The sequence below is a fragment of the Quercus robur genome, chromosome 1, assembly GCF_932294415.1.
Source record: "Quercus robur chromosome 1, dhQueRobu3.1, whole genome shotgun sequence".
NCBI lineage: Eukaryota > Viridiplantae > Streptophyta > Magnoliopsida > Fagales > Fagaceae > Quercus > Quercus robur.
Genome location: NC_065534.1, coordinates 12,030,291 through 12,052,361, shown reverse-complemented (window position 1 = coordinate 12,052,361; position 22,071 = coordinate 12,030,291). Strand labels below are relative to the sequence as shown.

The window sequence follows — 22,071 nt, the reverse complement described above, 5'->3', positions numbered from 1 at the left end:
CAGTGGAAGTCTTTTTAAGAGAAGAAAAAGAAAAAGAAAATCACAGTTCACGTATGAAAAATTGGACTTTTTAAAATTTTAAATTTTGTTCACTGGTCTCTTTGAATATAAGGGACGACTTGTATTAATTATTAGGTATAGTATTTGGTCAATTCTGACCCATTAATTTCTCATTATATATAATATTTGATTCCAATTATAAAATGGTTTCATGTGTAGATGGGATTTTTCTATCATAATCTGAAAGCACCACTTGTTTTTTTTTTTTTTTTCCTGCTTTGAAATTTTATACAAAAGTGATGTATATAACATAACCTTTTGGACCAAGAAGCAAAATAAAAGGGACGGCAATGGAAGTTTTTCTAAGAGAAGAAAACGAAAAAGAAAATCACAGTTCACGTATGAAAAATTGGAGTTTTAAATTTTTTAAATTTTGTTCACTGGTCTCTTTGAATATAAGGGACGACTTGTATTAATTATTAGGAATAGTAGGTTTCAGTTAACTTAACTGATAAAGTCTCTCATAGTTGAATAAGAAATCTAGAGTTCAATTCTCGCCTACACCAAAAACTGATTGGTGTCTTAGTTTAATGATAAAGAGCTATCATCAGGAGCAAATGCTATAGGTTGAAACTCTTTTAAAAAAAAAAAAAATTATTAGGTATATATCACATTGCATTAATACTCACTTATTTGTTCACTGGAGTTTCGTAGAAGTACTATTGAGTATTGATTAATATACAGAATTATGTAATTGACTAGACGAAGTCCCCCCGACAGCCAAAGAAGACCATCGGCCGTGACAAAGTCAGAAAAAATTAGAGTGAGACGGGCATGACTGGTTCTAATATAGAAAATGATACATTTTGATTTGTACCTATTACCCTGGGACAGATTTCATTTAACAAGACAAATATAGGTTTTTTGAATATTAAAAAAAAAAAATTGTTTTTCCTTTCAAAGATCAATTTACGCTATCAAGTGTAAAACCCCTTTAAACTAGATTACATCTTTATGTATCTACGTAGGAATGACAATAGACGTGATGAGGATGTTTTTTCTCCACCCCATTTTCTCTTCAAGATGAGAGTGGAGCATGTTAAGTTAGAGATATTTTTTATTAGAAGGGAATTTTAAGTTTTAATAACGAACCAATCATCGGATTACATTATTTATTTTCAAAAAATTAATTACACACAAAACATGAATTTGTTTATCAGACAACATCCGAATAATTCATTCGGTGCTAGCTATATAACTCATGTTTGTTAGGACTTAGAAGCATGGACTCCACACCCCTCCTCTACCTCGCACACTCAAGATTTATCAAAAGATATTTGAATTTACGAGGCCTGGAATCGGCTTAAAGACAACACTCACCCAAAGCTAATAATGTGCAAAGCTTTTCTTAGGCTTGTAGGGGCGGAGGCAGATGGGGGCCAGGGGGGGCACCTGCCCTCCCTGACTCCTAAAATTTTCATGTATATATAACCTTAATTCTTAAGGAGTTCCACGCATAGAGAAAAAAACAAAAAAAAAGGGACTCCCACTTAGTTGAAACAAAGTAGCTCGGACAAAAAAAAAAAAAAAAAAGTTTTCTCAAACATCAAATCTACCACCTTGTCACCTATATTACTGTTCTTGTAGGTAGCTTTTATCTTGTCCCAAGTTTGACACTTGTTTCACAATTTTTTTCCTTTCTATTATTTTTTTCACCATTTTCACTATTAATGATACTCTTTACAGTATTTTATTGTCGGTTGATACTAGAGATACTACAAATTTTACTACTTATATCTTACGAATTGATATGTCACCAACTACAAAAAATAATTTCAAACATTTATTCATTATATATTGTTTAAGTAATACTTATAACATTTTTACCACATCAGTTTGTAAACATTTTGTTGTAAATCTTGTAGTATGAATTAATTATTTTTTAAATTTTATTTTAATAATATGAAATATATTTATTTTCTTACAATTGTTTATTTATTTTGTTATTATTATTTATTAATATTTTTTAGATCAATTTCACTTTAAATCATATCTTTTAATTTTGCCCTCTCTGAGCTAAAATTCTGGCTCCGTCACTGCTAGTTGTTCAAAACAAAAACCATAGGTGAGTGGGTTTTGTGGGAGAGAGTGAGTTTGAATGGTGCATACCATGGGACTATGAAGCTCATGCAGTGTTCTAAGGTTTTAGGTTCTTTATCAAAGTGATTTCAGGCTTTGATGGAGGATGGGATGTTGATAATTTATGGGTTGCTGTTGAAGAGCTTAACTTATAGGTTGAAGTTCAGGAACTTGTTATGTGTTTTGAGCTTGAAACTTGCTGTGTTCCTTTGGGTTATTGTCTCTTTTATAATGGCAAGGAGAATTAATTCTTGCCCATGGTATACATTTGTCTAAATCCAATTAAAAGCTCTTAGGATAGTGATGATAAACACTTTAGAAAATAAAATTACGACTATTGTTTGTAGAGTAACGTATGATAAATTGTTAGGGTTTAGTAAGATTTGTCAGTTTCTCAAAAAATGGCTGAGTCAATAAAAGAGTCACTAAATCTGCATTAGGGATTTGCAATGGGCGACTAGATATTTTGCATCTCACTAATAAATGACTAATGTCATTACACATAAATGACTAGATATTGTGCGTATCCGCATATTCATATTTAAAAAAAAATATATATATATATATATATACAAACATTCAAAGTTCAAACTATTAAAACTTTAAACCTTCCCATGTTTATTTTATTTTATTTTTTTCTACATTCAATTGGGGAAGGGAGATTGAACCTTGGACTTTTATCCTCTACCTCCTTATTGGAGAGACCAGAAAATACCAATTGACCGTGAAGGAAAGTTCTTATTTTCTTTTCAAAAGAATAAATGCACTATTAGCATAAGAAAGCTCCAGGGGACCAATATTTAAATGAAGATCTCTCAAAGATCCATCAACTGAAAAATAAATTGCCAAAGGTAACATGGAAAATAATTTACAAAACTAGAATGACTAAGAAACATGATCCAGATGATTAGAGATGAAATTGAACAAAATTAAACTTTAAAAACCTAAAATGATCCAAACTTAGGAGTCCAAATCTTTTATCCCACTCTTCTTTCTCCACTATATACTCCACAAATAAAAACATGCCACATGTCCTAATTTATTAAATGCTAAATTTATGCATTTTATTATACCAATTTCCTAAAATAAATAAATAAATAACCCATCATATTTAGGTAATTGAAATAATAAAATGCATAAATTTAGCATTTAATAAATTAGATAGACATGTGGTATGTTTTTATTCGTGGAATATATAGTGAAGTAGGAAGTGTGAGACAGAAGATTTGGACTCCAAACTTAAACCGTTTAAACTATGATTGAAGAAAAAAAAAGTGTTCATTAAATAAAAATTTCCAAAAGCATTCGAGTACTTTTAGAATGTGTTCTATTTTCTCCTAATAGAGTGCGCGTACACACACACACACATATATATATATATATATATATATTTAAAATCTAATTGAATTTAGACACTTCGATTTTTGCATCTAATAATTCATTTGTCACAAAAATTAAAAACTTAAATAGATACATGATAAAAAACTGATCTCTAATTTAGAATTTAATTAGATTTGAAGTTTTCGATTTTTATCATTAATAATTTACTTAGCACAAAATTAAAAATTAAATAAAACTCTGCGCATAAAATTGAATAACCAGTAAGTCATAGAAAGCATGCAACTAACGAAGTGAAGTGGATGTTTCATTGTTTCTTTAACTAACAAAATTAGATAGACATGAGAACACCTAAGAAAAAAAAGATAGATATGAAAACACGGTGTGGACCGTTTAACATTGCTTTGTCACTCTCTCTCTATAAAAAAAGCCTCCATATCCACCTTTCTCTTTGTCACTACCTCTTAACTTTGAATTTAGCTCTAAAAGGCCTTTTTCATGGAATCTGGCACAACCACAATAACGACCGTCGATCATGATGACGATCACGATCACGGCGGTGGCACTGCAATCTCAGACGTCCATCAGGACGTCATCAAGACCCACATCCTCACCAGGCTCGACGGCGCCACCCTCGCCTCCGCCTCCTGCGCCTCCTCCCACTTGCACGCTCTCTCCACCGAAGAACAGCTCTGGCGGGAAATCTGCTCCTCCGCGTGGCCTTCCATCGACCACCCACGTGTCCGCCACGTCATCTCCTCGTTCCCTGGTGGTTACCGTTCTTTTTTCTCCTATTCATTCCCACTCCTCCACCACCGCTCTCCGCCGAAGCATCATCATCATTATCTCGCCGAGATAATCTCCGCCGTTGATGTTCACTACAAGGCGAGTCTCATTTTCTCGAAGGTCCAAGAGAACGAGACCAAGTCCGATTGGTTTCTCTGCTCGCCGTTTCGGTTCGACTTGCTTGGACAGAAAGAGTCGGTTCAGACACCGATACGACACGTCGGAGAGGACCAAGCTTGGCTGGACCACCTCGAGGAGAACCTGAAGCTAAGCTGGATCCTTATCGACCCGACCGGAAACAGAGCCGTGAACGTCTCGAGCCGGAGCCCCGTCTCGGTCCAGCACCACTGGCTGACGGGAGACGTGCAGCTCCGGTACTCGACGGTCGTCTCCGGCGGCGAGGACTCGTCGGAGCTAGTCCACTGCGCGGTGGTGGTCACGTGCGAGGGAAAGGTGGGAGGGGAGATGCACGTGCGGGAAGTGAGCATGCAAGTGGAGGACTTGGAGGGGAAGCATTTGAACGGGAAGGACAGTTTGGTAATTTTACAAGGGGCGATGGAAAGTGGGAAGAGGAAGAAGGAGAGGAAAGGGGAAGGGAAAGAGAGGTTCGAAGAGTTTCTGAAAATGAAGGGAGAGAGAAAGGAAAGAAAGCAGAGGAGAGAGAGAGCGTTGGACATGGCTTGCATTGCCACTGGACTCACTATTTTCGTGGCTTTCTGGTCGTTTATTTTGTTCAGATAGAGTGAAAACTAAATTAACCGCGCGCTACCGTTAAAGTTGGTTGTTCTTACCGTTGATATTATTGGTCAGGAAAACAAAGGAAACGGAGATAATTAAAACCATAAAATAGGTTTTTATTTTTTATTCTTTTGAATTAAAAAGTTAAAAATTGAAATAAGATGGAAATATGTAGTTTAGGGATTATTTCATTGGAAATATGTGGGATATATGATACACATGGATGTGGTGTTTTTATCACCATTATATATCATAGTTTAATTCTCCTTTTTTATTGGCTTCTTGTTGTAAAGTATTTCTTCATTAGCAATTGGATTGTTAAATTAATATCCATAACATCCTCTCCCAACCCAAAAGATATAGTAACTAAGATAAACGAGCCTTATATCTACAACCAAAATCAAAATATTAGACATACAAGCTTGGCTGGTGAGAGGTCTGAAAATCCGAATCAATCTAGTTTTGCTACAATGTTAATAACTCAAACCCAAAGCCTTAAAAAGTCAACACTATATTAGTTTATTTATTATAGTGTTTTTAAAAGTCTGTTTGGATATTATTTATTACTGAAAACTAAAAATATTGTAGTAAAATAATTTTTAAATATGTGAATAGTATCATAAGACCCAATTTTAAAGAAATATTTGCTGAAAAAATGCAGTATTATGAATACCGTTTCGGAACCTGTTTCGGTTTGTCCAGTGGAACGGAATATTTCAATACCAGCCTATTTCGATGTACCATTTCAAGGTGTTTCGGAATTCCTAAAAAAATTAATAATATATATATATTCTTAAACAACATTAAATTATCAATTCAAATAAATAAATATCAAATAATATAAAGTATTTAGTCATTACATAAAAAGATTTATAACAAATCATTATTCATAACAAGGTCTATAAGACTTAATAAATAGAGTATTATCCCCCTCCTCCTCATCATATATATATATATATATATATGTATATTTATATATTATTTTCCTTTTAGTCATTCCACTCTAAAACCGGCCCCACCTACCAATTCTCTTACGTATTTCTCTATCTTCTCTTTTTTACGTATTCCCTTATCTTCCTTTTTCTCTTAAGTCCCATCTCTACCAAATCCCAATATTCCCACATCCCAATTCCCAAATCCCATCACAGCCGTGCATTCAAAATTTTCTTTGAAGTTCTCTTCTTCTTTATGCTTGAGCTAATCTCTTTTCTAGAAACTTTCGGAGACAAGGATAAAACTAAAGGAGAGAGATAGTGGGTTTGAGTTTAGAGTTTAGACCCAGTTGAAAGGAGACATAGTGTGGCTTTGAGTTTACACCCAGCAAGAAGACAAAATAGGTAGGTTCAGAAGGGAAAAGAAAGCCAAAATTCATACCGGCCGAAATTATCCGAAATAGATTGGAACGCCTGAAACAGACCGGAATTGGCCGGAATTCTATTTCGGTTTGCAATCCGGTTCGAGAAATTCCGGCCGGAACGGCCGGAACAGAACGGAACCAGTAACATTAAAAAAAAGTACTTGTGGGTCCGTGAACAGTACACTGGACCCATATGTTTAAAATGCAATCCAAACTCATACTAACTTTCTATAATAGATTAATTGCAGCACTATATTTATGACTTTGACATTGCTTGTTTTGGAGTCAAATTCTGTGTTGGATAAGTTTTGGAGTCAGAGAGAAGGTGATAATATTGTTTATAATTTAGCCTGATATACTTTACATATCTCATATTTTTTTGTGTGGATGTATCACTACAAATTTCTTCATAGTTTTGGTTGATTTAGTCACTTTCATTTAATATAAACTACGCTGTCTTTTTCTTATTTAAAAAAAAAAAATTATATGTTGAACAAGTTTTGGTAAATAGATTTTTTTTGTATTCTTAATTTTTTGGGGGGTTCTTAAATTAGAAAAGGGGTAGGTGTGAGAATCATCTTAACAAGAACCCATTGGCGTGGTAAATAGATTAGAAGAGAAAAAAAAATTAATAATAATAATAAATGTTAGAAAGGGCGGCTGCAGGCTGGTCAACACTTTGACTTTGATTTTTTTTTTTTTTTTTTTTTTGGGGTGGAAAAATGACTTTGATTAAGTTATAAGTCCGCTTGTAGATGCTCAAAATTTACAAGTTACCTTTGGCCACTAGTGGCTGCGAGCTTTTAGCTTCTCCTTATCTTCTAGTGCATGAATATTTACTATTTTTATGTGGGGCATTAATTTAATTAGGTGGCGCTTTACTTCCCCAGTTGCCTCTTTGCTTTTGGGTAGGTTCTACATTTCATCAATCAACAAGTTTGTGATGACAATTTTTTTTTCTTTTGTTCATATAAGACCTAACCTTTCCTTTCCCTTGAATCAACGAATTTTGTGAATTCTTGAAGGAATATGATGGTGCTTGATCACTAAAGTCTCAAGTCATGCACTTACTTACATTTTATTATCTTTAAATATTTGTAATGTTAACATGTTTTTCTTTTTTCTTTTTCAATTGACAAAGAAAATAATATCTGCAACTTTCACACGAAGATAGAAATTTTAAGTTGCAGAAGAGAAAACTAATGTAGTGTTGGTGTAAGAAAAAAAAATGCCTTCAAATTTTATAGTCCCTATGATTTAAGCATATTTTTCAATAAATTCTTGAAAAAAAAAAAAAAAAAAAAAACCAATCAAGTCCCTTAGTTTATAGTTTTGTTTCAATCTCATATAACTATACACAATGAAATCCCATGACACCACATATAATTAATGATTTTGTCACAAACCATGACATCATACAGATAGCATTTGTATTATTGAGTGTCATTTTCTTAGTCAAAATTCACTTATTATGTATGGGTATAAAAAAGAAATAAGATAGAGATTGAAGAAAAGTTGCTTTATTAGGGCGACTGTCCCTAATTACAATAATCAAGATTAAAAGTTTTCTTTTTTTAATTTTCAATCTCAACTATTTAAAGCAATTACATGTGCTCAATTCCCATATATCTTATTGGTTTATGACCAAATACCAATTGATATATTAGCAGTCACGAAAAAAAAAAAAAAAAACCCAGTGGCCTTGTCTACACTCTACAAACATGATTTTTTCTTTGAAATGAATGTGAAAAGAAGTTTGAATATTTTAAGACTTAATCTGGGGTCCACGATGCGATGAACTCTCCCCCGTGACTCCTTTTTCCAGGCCTTGTAGAAAAAAGCTCACCCACGGACCCACCGCCCACACACCCAGCTTCCATTCTTCCAAGTCTTGTTGGTATCACTTTTAAATTTCAATCATAGGCATATTTAGCATGTGTAAATAAAAACCTTGTTTGAGAATATTTTGACAATCTTTTTGTGAACTTTTCTTTTTTTTTATTAGCCAAAACCTGCTTCTCAAAAAAAAAGAAAAGAAAAAAAAAAAGGAAGATTAGCCAAAGCCTGTACAGTGAAAGGAAGATACTCTTCCACGCAGTACTGATCAAATAATGGTGAACCAGATTAGCACTAAAGCCAAAAACATCGCAGAGTACGGTTTACTGCAACTGGGTCCAAGATTAACAATAAAAAATTAACCTGACAAAAACGTGAACATCGGCTGTAGATATAGCTTTGAAATTATTGCAAGAATCTCCGTCAATAATGATGATATGGACCCCAACATTCTCTGCAAATTTCCATATGTAGCTGGCGTATTAGGATCTCGTGCAATATCTAGAGTATTGTATCGGTTGTAATTCACCTCATTTGTTTCGCAAATTATTTTAGTTTTTATTTTTTATAAAATTTTTCTTATTTTTTTTAATTAATTGTTGAGATTGATAATTACTAAAAGCAATTCTCAATTTTAGCCATTAAAAGCAATTGCATCAAATGCAATATTGATATTGCACCTGATCTCAATTCATAGTTTGCAATACCGTGTGTCTAACCGGGTGCAATTCACTTATTTACTTCATAATTTTTTTTTACTTTTTACTTTTTTTATTTTTATTTTTTAAATTTTTTCTTAATATTTTTTAATCAATGGTTGAGATTGATAGTAATTGCATCAAGTGCAATCAGGGCCAGCTGAACCATAGATGTAATTGATGCAATCGTTTAAGGCCCCTAAATAAAAAAAGGGCCCATTTGTTAAAAAAAAAATTATATATATAATATTTATATATATTTTTTAATTACAAAAAAAAATTTAAGTACTTTTATTGGTAAATAAAATGTATTAAAAAGATCATATTGTATCATAAAATGCAGAATACTGCACAGTAACCATGCACAGTATAGAATACTGCACACAACTTGATAGGACAAGACTGCATGGTATTATGTGCACGGTGCAGTCTTGTTCACAAGGCCCAACACATCACAAGGGCTATTGGCCTAAACTAAGTTAGCCCCCATCGACCCCACAATGAATAAGTTATCACATCTATTTTTTTTTTTAATACAAACTTTTACTTTATCAATGATTATAAATTATCACACCAATTAATCATTTGATGTATATCAACTTATTTGTATTATAGTGATACTAATTTATTGAATCATGTAATAAATTAATTTTTATATGTGCAAGTTTAGACTTTGAAGTTTTTTAAAAAATCCACTTAAAATTTTTGCTTAAGGCCCCCAAAATTGTTGAACCGGCCTTGGGTACAATACTTAATCTCAATCTGTCTAATGTATCTTGGGTTTGTCCCTGTAACACCCTACTTTATTGGTACAAATTTTACCATAACTTGACATGTAGCGAGTGATGAGTTGTGAGTGGTGAAAGTATGAATACACTATTTGACCTCCATCATTCACAACTCACCATGTAGCGAGTTGTGGCAAAATTTGTGAGATTTGTTGTGTCCCTAGAATTTTCCGTTGGTAAAGCTAGTAAACTTGGTCATTGTGAGTGGTGTGAACTAAGAAATAAAAGATAGTGTTGTCAATTCGAGATGACCAATCTCCTGATCTTGAGAGAAGAAATAGACAATTTTGGTTAATTTTCTTCTTAATTCTCTTTAATGCATTTAACATACATAAATAGCTAAGGATGAGATAACCTCATCAACAAATCCTAAAACAAAAGAGCTAATCCTATCCTAAAACATATGAATTAAATTGAATACAAATAAATAACAATACTATTTATTTTATCACTAAACTAAATTTAAATAATTTATTCAACACTTGGGTCATAACAGTGAGCTTGTTTCGTTATAAACGACTCTCTCTTAACAAACACAAGTACATAACACTCTCTTGCTTTTATTAACTAGGCTAAATTACAAATTACAACATTTAACTTTGCTTATTTTTAATTTAATTTGTTAAACATATATATGATTTTCCAAATGATCCAAATCAATTGTAGGTCCAAGTACTTGTAAACAAAAAAATTAACAAAAAGTTAATTTATAGTTAGTCTATGGTTCTTTAGTATTTAAAACCTATATTGGGTTTATTATAAATTAGTCCTTGACAGTAAATATATAACCGGCTAAGAGCTTTTCATCCAGGACTAAGTAAACCTCCACTCATCAATCAATTACCCACAATCAGTCAACACCAAAACAATGTTGTTTTGCAAAGTGAAAAATATTAAAACTAGACAAACTAAATTCAAAACATATTAAAGTTAAAGGACTATGGGGGGGGGGGGGGGGGGGGAGAATTGAAACTTAAACAATTGGATTGAAAACATGTCAAAATTATAGGGTGTAATTTAAAATTTAAAATGTTTATTGTATATGGCAATATACTATTGGCTTGAGATGAGGTTTCCTAGTTGGGTTTTTTTTTTTTTTTTTTTTTAAATAATTAGATAGTTACAATAATGATAGAAGAAATATTTGCACTATGGTTATCTTTATAAGTGAGAGCAGATAATACCACTAAGCTACAAAACTCTTAGCTTAATTGATGACTTTTATTTGCTAAATAATTTTACAATAAGAATAAAAGCGGATGAATTGGGCTTTAATAACCTCTCCTTTGAACGTAAAGTACTGAAGTTAGAAGGTCTGAACAAAGATAGGCTCGCTCTTAAAACAAACAGAAGCTCATTGAGCAAGAATGCAATATTATGGACGTTCAGAAATATATGTTGTAGATTGTGATATGGAAGGATAGAAGTGAGTTTGGTCTTAAGGCTTGTCAGTTTACAAATTTCTAACATGTACATAAAGTAGCCAAACCCGAATAAATAAAATAATTAAAAGAATTTGTAGATGACTCTAGAACAAAAAATTCTAAGGTACTTTTGGAGCATGGAAAATGATGCTACCTCCTTCGTGCTTCGAGAGTACTTAAGAATTAGAGAGAGAGAATTTTATTAAAATAAGAATGAATGTACTAAATTAAAACTCATGGAAGTTATTTTTATAAAAATACATGTTTTATGAAAAAGAATTATTCTTAAAAAGTCATTTTCAGAAAAATTGTCAATTCAAATGGGGAGTCATAAATCAAATCGAGAGGTGCTACGTCCACAACATTTTTACAACATTTTCACAACAAATCATAGGTGGTTAATTGTTATTGGTTCAAATTTAAACCTAACACCAAGATTACTTTTTTGCCTTAATAATAACAACCAGTAACAACCTATCACTCACCAGTCACAACCTACCACTTAGAATTTGTTGTAAAAATATTGTGGATATATCATTTCTCAAATCTTAATGGTATATAAATTAAAAGCTTGAATCATAAAAGCTTGCTCTTAACTTGGTCACAAACTCTTTCAGCACACTCTAAAACCACATTATTTATTATTATTATTATTGTGGGGATGCAAAAACTGGCCCCGTGGAGTCCTTCACAGATTCATACTCAAATTATTCAAATAGCCAACAAATAAGTAAATAACAAGGAAAAATGTTTCACAATGGGAAACTCAAGCAATTGATTTCTCTAAACTCGAACATTACAATAGATAACTCTCACGTTCCTGCGGTGTTATCTTTATTCTCTCTCTCTCTCTCTGACTGATTTTTCTTATTTATATTCATTTTTATCCTCTTTTTTCAGATCCTTTTTCTTTTGCCTCTCCTCTCTCTTTTATAACTTCAATCCTTATTCTTATCACTACAGCTATTTTATTGCCTGTTAGAGCCTCAGGGATATTTTTCTCAACCTTATCGGATTCCTCCCCTCCCTTATCCTGGAACTCTAACTTTTGGGAGTTGTTTGTATTGTTCAGATTGTCTTACTTGTATTTAATACGGCAGAGAGGTGAGGTAAGAGCTCCATCATTAATGCAGAGGTAAAGATTTTCAATCTTCTTGCATGTTCCGGAACTTTTCTGTGGTTCCAGGAATCTCTTGAAAATCACACGTGGATTATATGTGCACCATACCTCGGGTAAGTTGGTACCGTACCTTTTCCACGAGAACAAATCTCCTGTGTCACTCATTTTTTCCGTAATACTTGGGAAGACCTAGCTTTCCTCTTTTCATGGTTTATTGCCCATTAAGCCTTCCTTTAAAAACATAGGCCAAGCCCAATTCTTTCCCATGGCCCAATTGCTTCTTGGGCTTTAGGCCCGAGAGGTGACTATTCAACTCCTCACAATTATTATTATTATTATTATTATTATTATTATTATCAATTTCTTTGACACAAAATTCAAATTTTTGATTGATTACAAAAACATTCCAACAACAATTGAGGCATAACAAAATGTCATCTTTTTTGGGGCTTTATCTTCCAATCTAGGAACTCCTCTGGATTTATGAGAGGGTTCAAGACATTAGCAGAATCACCCTTAAGGATGATATTGGAACACTTAGCAAAGAAAGCATTTTAAACCCTGAAAATTGTTGCCTGTGTTTCACCACACAAAGCGTCTCGGTCAAGAACAAAGCCAATCCGTATTAGGGCCCATATTTGGAACAAAATATCTATTTATGAACGTTTTCTTGATGGGCTGGTTACGCGGCCCATCTATTATTGGACTCGCAAAGCTCACATATATCCAAACTAAAGTAAGAAGATGAAAAAGTTCTACATCAAGACGTAATCATTTTTTTTTTTTTTTGATTTTAGGTATATGTTTTTAGATTCAAATTAATTGCAATCCCCCCCAAAAAAAGCATTTTCATTTGTACCATCTCATTTGGGACTAGAATTTCCTTAAAGTATGAATATCGTATATTATATAATAAAATTTGAGTTTAAAAACCGTGGTTACACCAAGTTACAATTTTTTAGATAAGAACAAACAATTTATTTATTCTCATCAACTATCATTGGTGTTTTTCTCCCAAAAAAAAAAAAAAAACTATGGCTAGTCTTTTAAAAAGCACGCAATCTACATTCATATCAACTTCTTAAACCAAAAAAAAAATATATATATATATATATATCAACTTCTTTGTTTGTTTATTTATTTTTCCTTCGGTTTTTTACATTTTCAATGGCTTAATTTTTCTTCTCAATATATTATTTTTTATCCTATTTGATTTTTACATTTTGTTGATAATATTTTGATAGACACTATAGTATTTAAATTTTTTTATCCTATTTGATTTTACTTTTTGTTTATCCTAGTTGATTTTACTTTTTGTTGATATGTTATTAACATTTTTTTTAATATAAGGCTCTTTTTTTTCCTTATCCAACCTACGTTTTAGGATTTGAAATGAAATGACCACTGTAGCATCAAACTCTCTATTTTGCCTCTAACTTCTCAACAATAAAACCACCTAGCTTTCAAGATTCCAACTTGCAATTATTATTATTTTTTTAAATTTTAATAATCGGACTTAGAATAGGTACTAGTCTCTACCCAAACTTTTATTTTTCCATTCTTAACACCGAAGTGGAACCAAATGGATGGAATAGACCAAAGTGGACTGAATGAACCGAAATGGACCAAATAGACCAAAATAGATCATAATGGACCAAATTGGACCAAAACTGCACATTTCTGCTAAATTGTTAACCCTTTAATGGGCCACAAAGCATTGCCAACTTACATGATCCGAAGTTCAATCAAACAACAGGCTTAGGGCTTAGCCCAATATTAGTATCAGTATCAGTATCACTATCAAAAAATCAAAACAGAGCAAAGTATGGATAAGCCCTTCTCAATTCAACTCAACATGTTCTCACTCGCACACTGGCACGTGAATATAACAATCCCTGAGTATCATCAGTATAAGATCAAACACAGACCCCAGTTTATCCATACAAGTCTAACGTGGCACAATGTCATTGAACTATATCCCATCCACGCAATCTATGAGCCACAAAATCTCCATCACATTTGAGAAAAGCCTAACCCCACCACCATTTCCAAATTACATTATTTCATTTCTGACTCAGTCACTATCCTCTAGCTCAAGCATCGGCAGAAGCAGATAAGAAAAATGGCTGCAACCGTATCAACCGTCATAGGCTTGGGCAGCTCCTCATTGTCATCACCTTCTCGGGTCTCTGCACCTAAGCCAACATCCCTCACTTCAGGTTCTCCTCAAAACCTCTTTAAATTACATTATATTTGGAGAACAACAAGAACCATAAAAAACAACTTCTTCTTTTTTTTTTTTTTTTTTTTTTTTTTAAGATTTACATGATGAAACATAAGATCATGAAACATGTACATGCCAAAAACCTTTGTAATTATAATCTTATAAATTATGCCAGCAATTATTATTATTAGTTCAAGAAACTTGATTTAGAGTGCGTACCTGTGTGGCTGTGTTATATCAGTGTCACAATGATGTTTTATGCTATAATTTTTAAGAAATTGTTTGTATTACCATGTCGTGACCGTGTTCATCATTGTACTTGTATCTGTGTTTATGTTTATGTCTGTACCTGTGTCCATATTTGTGTCTATGCTTCCTAACTATTACTGTTAACTAGATGATATCCCACGCAATGTGTGGATTACTTTACAATTTCATTTAAAATCAATTTTATGTATATTAAAATCTACATATAATACTTAATACTTGTTGTATAATATTTATGTTTGCCCACAATATTGTTAAATACTTTGAAACTTGATTTTTTTTAATCTATAATTTATTTTAAAAAATTGTATAACATTGTAAGATTATAATATATTATAATATTTACCGTTAAGATTTTATTTTTCAAACTGATTAAATGATTTTGAAATCTACATATAAGAATTCAAAATATAAAATACTTTTATCTCTTAAAATTACATAAATTTAAGCAACCTACCAAACACTTTCTCAATCACTCTATTCTCACAACCAAATATGGAGACCTTGATCATAAACACCCAATTAATTATCTCAATGGAATTAAGGAAATCATTTGTAAGTATCAACATAAAGAGAATGTGATTAAACAAAGATAAATTTGCTAAAAACACATTCATTTATCAAAATTCAATTGACTTTAGTTGGACTTCTATATCCTTTAAGAAAAAGTGAAAAATACTTTTAAATCACCATTGATTTTTGTTTTTACCACAATGGCTATATACAAAGAAACCTACAAATTATGAATTCTAACACAAAATAAAAAATAAAGTAAAAATAACTTCATAAATAATCAATTAGAATGTTTCTTTTTCCCTTTCTTTAGTTCTAAAATACAATACATTTATAACTTTCCCAAACCAAAATCTCAAACACCCAAAGACTCCAAGCGAATCATAACTTTCACAAAATCTACAATGTTTGAGTTCAACATCAAAATCGTAAGCTACCGTCATTGAATAAAAAACGCAAGCCCCCTTCCTTCATCATAGTCTGCTCATACGAGTTACAATCAAATGATACTGCAACGTTGGAGTTATGTAGGTGTCATTGAAAGGTTGAAGTTAAATGACATCACTTTTTTCTAAGTGTATTTGAGATAAGATGATATGAAAGGTTATGGACATGTGTATATAAAGGAGTAAAAGTGAAAATGATGAATGGAAATACAAAGAGTATTTTGTGTGTGTGAGAGATGGAGTGTCTTGAAACATTGAACCAAATGAAATAAATAGTAGTTTTAAAATATTGAATACAAAATGTAACAAAAATTAGTCTTGAAACATTGAACTAAAGGAAATAAAGAATCTTCACTTTTAAATTTGTTCTTATCTCTAATATAGTTTAAGGGTATCTCAATTCTCTTCATAGAGTGCACTACATGGCAGGACCTCATGCTCTCTCGATGAGGTCTCTGTTATATATATATATATATATTGATTGATTGATTGATATTGATGATTGATGATTGATGATTGATGATTGATATATTGATTATTATTATTTTTTGTTGATTTGTTTTTAATGTTATTTCATAAGGCTTTTTGAAGTCTACTGTGACGGTGAGAAACCCTCTGAAGCAGGCACATGCGTCGGGAGGAAAGTATACATGGTAAGTAGTAGCAGTGAACTTGTGTTTGTATTGGTTTTATGTGATGATGGGAATCAATATATAGAGTAATATATGTGACTGATATGGTTATGGTTTGCTCGTGTGTGGACTTGTTGGGAAAAAGTAGTTTCCAGAGAGATTGGCTGCGCAGGGATTTTAATGTGATTGGATTTGGGTTAATAGGGTGGTTAGCACCATCCAGCATCCCTGCAATCGATGGTAAGAGTTTGACTGGCCTCTTCTTCGAAAGCATAGGAGCTGAGCTCGCTCACTTCCCCACTCCTCCTGCTCTCACTTCTCAGTTTTGGTAAGTACCATACTGCCTTTCTTTTTTTTTTTTTAACTAAAGTAACGATCATTACACACTGTATGCATACACATGAAAACATGATTTCACACTCACACATAAGAAAAACACTATTTCACGTACTTGTGTATATGGCTGTATGCAACAATAATTAACATTTTAACTAAAATTTTGAATTTAATTTCAGTATATAATTGAAAAGAAAAATTGGGATAAATTAATTTTTATTTGGTAACATACTAACATATCTACATACAGGAAGAACAGAATTTCAAGATCTTTCACCTATTTCCCAGTGAGTTTTTTTTTTTTTAATTGAAATTTAATGTATAAGTGAACGGCAATTTTAATTTAATAATTATAGTGAAGTATAACTGTATAAGTGAATGGCAGCAATGTTTTGCAACACGGTCATCCTTCTTATATTCAATTCCTTAGACCGATTCAAGCAAAGCTATCACACACCTACAATGTACCATAGATAAACACACATTAATTGGGTATGCCGTATATAATAGTTCTTACCATACCATTATGATAAAGGGCTGAATCTAGATTGATTACTTTTTTTTTTTTTTGGAAAACAATCTAGATTGATTACTAAGTTTGATTTTAGAACAAGCTTTGTGTAGCAATTTCTGTGTAGACTTGTTTAGTTTGCTGAAAGGCAAGATTACAAATTAGCTGAGGAGACTTAATCCAAAAAAAAGAAAGAAAAAACACTTCATAATATATCCCAATGTGCAATGAAACTCGAAAAAAAAACTTCAGAGAGGGATTTTCCCTCAACGGGCCAGAGTTGAGAAGAGTATTGTTTATTTTATTTTTTATTTGGGCAGAAGAGCTATGCTTCCAGTGCTTTATATTTAATCGGGGGAGCAATAGCAAGCCCAATTGAATGCAAACAGTACTATTGAAGTCATTGGGCTAATAGCCGAAGCTGATTAGAAAGCCCAATTGATTCTAAAAAAAAATGAAAAGAAAAAGTAGAAAAGAAGGTCCCACCGAGATTTGAACTCGGGTTACTGGATTCAGAGTCCAATGTCCTGACCACTAGACCATGGGACCGTTGCTGTTAGCATGTCTTCCAACGTATTATATATTTCAAACTCTTTCCATGGGGCCATTGCCGTTAAAGCCATTAATAGACAATATGTTCCTCGTTAACTTTATTCAATACCTTTTTTTAATGTTTCATAGACTTGGGTCTTTTTTTAAAATTTATTTTTATGACCAGGTTGTGGTTGATTACATGGCACCTGGGACTGTTCATCTGCCTTACTTTTGGGCAAATTGGGTTCAAGGGAAGGACCGAAGACTACTTTGAAAAATAGTTTCTTTTGACTCTCTCTCTCTCTACTCTCAATTGTGTCTCTTCTCATCTCTTGTATTTATTATGATTCCTACTTCCTTTTCTCTTTCTTCTACCTGTTTATAAGAAAAACTGTCTATTTATTTCTTTCAACGTAGTTTAATATTTGTACCTCCATGTTGTGCCTAGCTGCGAAGTAAAAACAAAAAGTTGTGTACCCGTGTTTCCTAATTAATTCCATTTCCCGCTCATTCTATTTTGAAATCCCATTAAGAATTTTCTTTTCTTTTTTTTTCTTTTTGTTTTTTTTTTTTTTTGGTGTGAAAATTTACAGAGAAGGATGATTGATAATACCAAAGAAAAACACCAGAAAAAACCAATACTTTCCTTTGACTGACATTTACTCCAATCATGTCTAAGGATTTTGGAAACTGTCCTCATTTGAACAAAAGGATGTACCATGGGAGCAAAGAAAAAGTTGTTAATTTGAACTTAATTATTCCCCACACCCCCACCACCCCTGACTTGAGTATATACCTTGGAGCAAAGAAAAAGTTGCTCTTTTAAAAGCTTCATGCATGTCCAATATATTGGGATGAAGCAGCAAGAGCAAACGAGAAACCTACGTCTAGCACACATTATCAGCCAGCGGGAACTATCATAAATTGGAAAATGGATCTAAATGCAGAGCTAATATAATTTCAAGACAGTTTGATTCCATTTGTGAAGAGATAGCTTAATAGCTAGCACTAGGTCCAAACATTTTATAGTTCAAATTGTGTTTTATAAGTTTTATAAATTGATGTGTCAATATATATATATATATATATATATATATATCACAATGTAACAAAATTGTGTATAATTAAAAAAATTAAGAAATTTATGTTATTATATTATTGACTTTAGTACCAATTACGTTGTTTAATCAATTTGTTTTGTGGTAAAATTAGGAATTGTTTTAGTTGTAGTAAATTTTGGAATAGTTTTAGCATACTATAGTAAAACCACTATAGCATGTTTCATTGCTTCACAATTATGAAGCTACTTGTAACTAGTAAGAAATCCCATTGTCTTCTTTGTTTAACTTTAGCTTCCACAAGAAAGAGGTAGCATGATAATGATACCACTTAGCCACTAACTTGGTTGAAACATTTAGCAGTCACATATTGACTAGTCAGGCTTTTCCACGACCACATTTTTCCTACGAATAATTATTAGGTACTTCCGAAACATAATAGAATATTTTTCCTCCCACATTTATGAATTATTATAGATTCCATTAATTAAATTCATGGTAAGTTCATTATAAATGTGAAATGAGTGAATACCACATAACTACATAACTGCATTACGAGAATACCTAATAATTTTCTTTTACAAAATATCACATAAATGCATTTCAAGAATACCTAATAATTTTTTTTCACATTTATGAAAAAAATAAGTTTTTTTTCTCCCATATTTATGAATTATGGTGGATTCATGGTAAAGTAAAGTCCGTTATAAATGTGGAATGGACAAACACCAAGTTTTTGTATTGCGAGAATACTTAATAATTTTCTTTTACAAAAACAAAATCCATCCCTATAACTTACAAGGAAATACTATAACTTACAAGGAAATAGATCCAAACACACGAAAGATCACAACTTTTTCTCCTTTTAGCTATAGCATTGAAATGCATGGTGCGAAAGATTTCAACTTTTTTCTCCTTTTAGCCATTGCATTGAAACACATGGTTTGCAAAGTGAGCGAAACAATAGAGGGAACCCAAAATCCAAGTGATCCATGGACCACCATCATTTGGAAAAAGAGATAATATATAGAGCACTGAATATGATGGGCCATGTGGTTCTCATAGGTGGGGCCTTTAAAATCTAACAGGACGTAGGTGTTTTTATAAAGACTTTGGAAAGGATCCAAATCCAGCGAAGAGATATCCCTACGATTTTTACGAATCTCATACCATTGAGCCGTTAGCGAAAGGCCCCACCCTCGTGCAAACTGATTGATTGATTGATTGTTTCAAGGGGTGCGATGTACTGTCATGGATGGGAAGGATGCTCCACAATTATTATTTCGTACTTAAAAAAGACTTCTCCAACCCTATATTTTGTAGGCACCGCCCTCCCCCCTCTCTTTTCTACTATTTCCATCGTACCCTACACATTCATTTATTGTAGATAGAGTAGTACCAATTTTTTTTTTGTTCATAATCTTTTTTACAGTGAAATGTAATTGAACTATTGAAGCACCTTTCCCTCTTACTCTTTTTCTCTTACCCCCCAAAAAAAAGAGAAGAGATTGGATTAGTAGTGCCCTGTTACTCCCATTCCTTCTTCGAGATGGAGAAAACTCATATGGGAGGAAAGTGAGACAAGTCAAGAATAGGACAAGTTAGAGGTATTTTAGTATCTTTAATAAGGGGTTTTGTTAGTCATAAGATAGTGATAAGAGAGATATAGGAGGGATGATTGTAAGAGTGCTGAAAGAGAGAGAAACAAGTGTGTTTATGGATGGTAATAGAATATATATATATATATATATATATATAGGTTAGGTTCAAATTACACCACTTAATAACTTGTTATTGAATTCATATTTTAAAAATCTCTTCGTTAGATTACATGTTCTATATGGTAAAACCAACAATGGATGGACTAAGTGAGAAATTTTGGCCATTCATAATCAGTTTTGTGTGGCTTCTTTTTCTCCACTGAGACTTTTTGGAAGAACTTATTTTTATTGAAACTCTTTTGAAAAAATTTATTAATATTGGCACACAAGAATTTGAAAGTCTACATTTATCAACATCATTAATGTAATGGCATACATTAACCATCAATTTTAAGAAAATTTTTATGAAAAATTAAAAAAGTTATCAAATCAGTTAGTTACTGTGGGTACTTGCCCCGCCATTAAGCAATGTTTGTCCGCTTTGGCTTCACCATTTTTGGCTTTACACCTTTGTCCCACATCGCCTAAGTAACCCTCCCACTCATGCTTTATATGCCCTTGGAGCTTGAATGAGTGTACCACTACTTAGGCGATGTAGGACAAAGGTGTAAAGTCAAAATTTGTGAAGATCCTGGACTCCCACCCATTCGTGACAAATCCGTGAGGGCTTGGCTCCCCAAAGCGGACAAACATTGCTTAATGGCAGGGCAAGTACCCACAGTTACTTTTTCATTTTTTTATAAAAAGTTTTTTAAAATAGTTTACTAACATATACCTTGGCCACATATTAATAAAACTCAATGTAATATATATATATATATATATATATATAAACTCTGCCATATCCTATTTACCGTATGATATAGAGAATTTGAGATACTTTTTATTTTGGTCATCTAAATACGAAGATTATCATTAATTGATATTGTTTTTCACCCAAAATATAAAAAATCATTAATTGATATAGTACATCCATACCGACATGCCCTTGAATGAAATTTGGCTCTTCTTGCTCACGTCAAAAGACTCAAAACTCTTTACATCTTTTTATAGTACTTTTTTTTTTTTGAGAAATTTTTTACCTAACCCTTTCTTATATAAATGAATTACCTAACCTATACGCTACAAGTCAATGTAAAATTTTTTAAGGTCACACAATAACATGCTGAATTAAAGTAGTAGAAGTAAAAAGTACAGTGATTTACATATATATATATATATATATTTATTACAGTACCCTTAGTCAAATTTCTTAAATGATGAAGAAGGTTGTGTTTGGCATCGGCTTAACAAAAGCTAGTTTTTTTACTATTTAGCTTATTTTTGTTATTATTTATGAGTTTTATTACATCTTTTTATATTATTTATGGGCCACATTGTACTATTTCAGCTACTTTTTAACTTTATTTACAATACTTTCAACAAAATGTTTTTAATTTTAACTAAATAAGAACTATTTTTGCTAGGCGAAAAAATAAGCTGACACACTTGCTAGGAAAGAACCTGATATGGATCAGGGCTTTGTTGTGTTTCATAGTCTTCCTATGGACCTCTTTGTATGATTTTATTTTATAACACTTCTAGTCTGTACAATGAGAGGCTTTACCCTCAAACTGCTGAGCAGTTTATGAAAGTCGTTTTTCTACCCAAAAAAAAAAGTATAAA

At 32.3% G+C, this 22,071-nt stretch overlaps 2 protein-coding genes and 1 non-coding gene across 4 annotated transcripts; 2 read left to right on the top strand and 1 right to left on the bottom strand.

The window, feature by feature from the left end:
• Window positions 1–3,843: 3,843 nt before the first annotated feature.
• On the top strand, window positions 3,844–5,275 carry LOC126721090 (F-box protein At2g27310-like). Its single transcript, XM_050424105.1, has one exon. The coding sequence runs from the start codon at window positions 3,976–3,978 to the stop codon at window positions 5,002–5,004; it is 1,029 nt and encodes a 342-aa protein (XP_050280062.1). The 5' UTR covers window positions 3,844–3,975; the 3' UTR covers window positions 5,005–5,275.
• An 8,955-nt stretch (window positions 5,276–14,230) lies between these two features.
• On the top strand, window positions 14,231–18,210 carry LOC126721079 (photosystem I subunit O). Of its 2 annotated transcripts, none has more exons than XM_050424084.1 (4): window positions 14,231–14,443; window positions 16,255–16,327; window positions 16,452–16,634; window positions 17,872–18,210. In XM_050424084.1, the coding sequence occupies exons 1-4, from the start codon at window positions 14,347–14,349 to the stop codon at window positions 17,966–17,968; spliced, it is 450 nt and encodes a 149-aa protein (XP_050280041.1). In that variant the 5' UTR covers window positions 14,231–14,346; the 3' UTR covers window positions 17,969–18,210. The 2 variants fall into 2 exon arrangements, with proteins under 2 accessions (XP_050280041.1, XP_050280049.1); XM_050424092.1 differs by having other exon boundaries at window positions 14,232–14,443; window positions 16,455–16,634.
• TRNAQ-CUG (transfer RNA glutamine (anticodon CUG)) lies at window positions 17,631–17,702 on the bottom strand. The gene has a single exon. It is a non-coding gene; the product is annotated as a tRNA-Gln (tRNA).
• Window positions 18,211–22,071: the final 3,861 nt, after the last annotated feature.

Bases quoted from the DNA above. Each gene is read 5' to 3' on its own strand.
- LOC126721090 (XM_050424105.1), top strand. From the start codon at position 3,976: ATGGAATCTGGCACAACCACAATAACGACCGTCGATCATGATGACGAT.
- LOC126721079 (XM_050424084.1), top strand. From the start codon at position 14,347: ATGGCTGCAACCGTATCAACCGTCATAGGCTTGGGCAGCTCCTCATTG. The intron at 16,328-16,451 runs GTAAGTAGTAGC...GTTGGGAAAAAG, and splicing joins TCGGGAGGAAAGTATACATG to TAGTTTCCAGAGAGATTGGC. The intron at 16,635-17,871 runs GTAAGTACCATA...TTTTATGACCAG, and splicing joins GCTCTCACTTCTCAGTTTTG to GTTGTGGTTGATTACATGGC.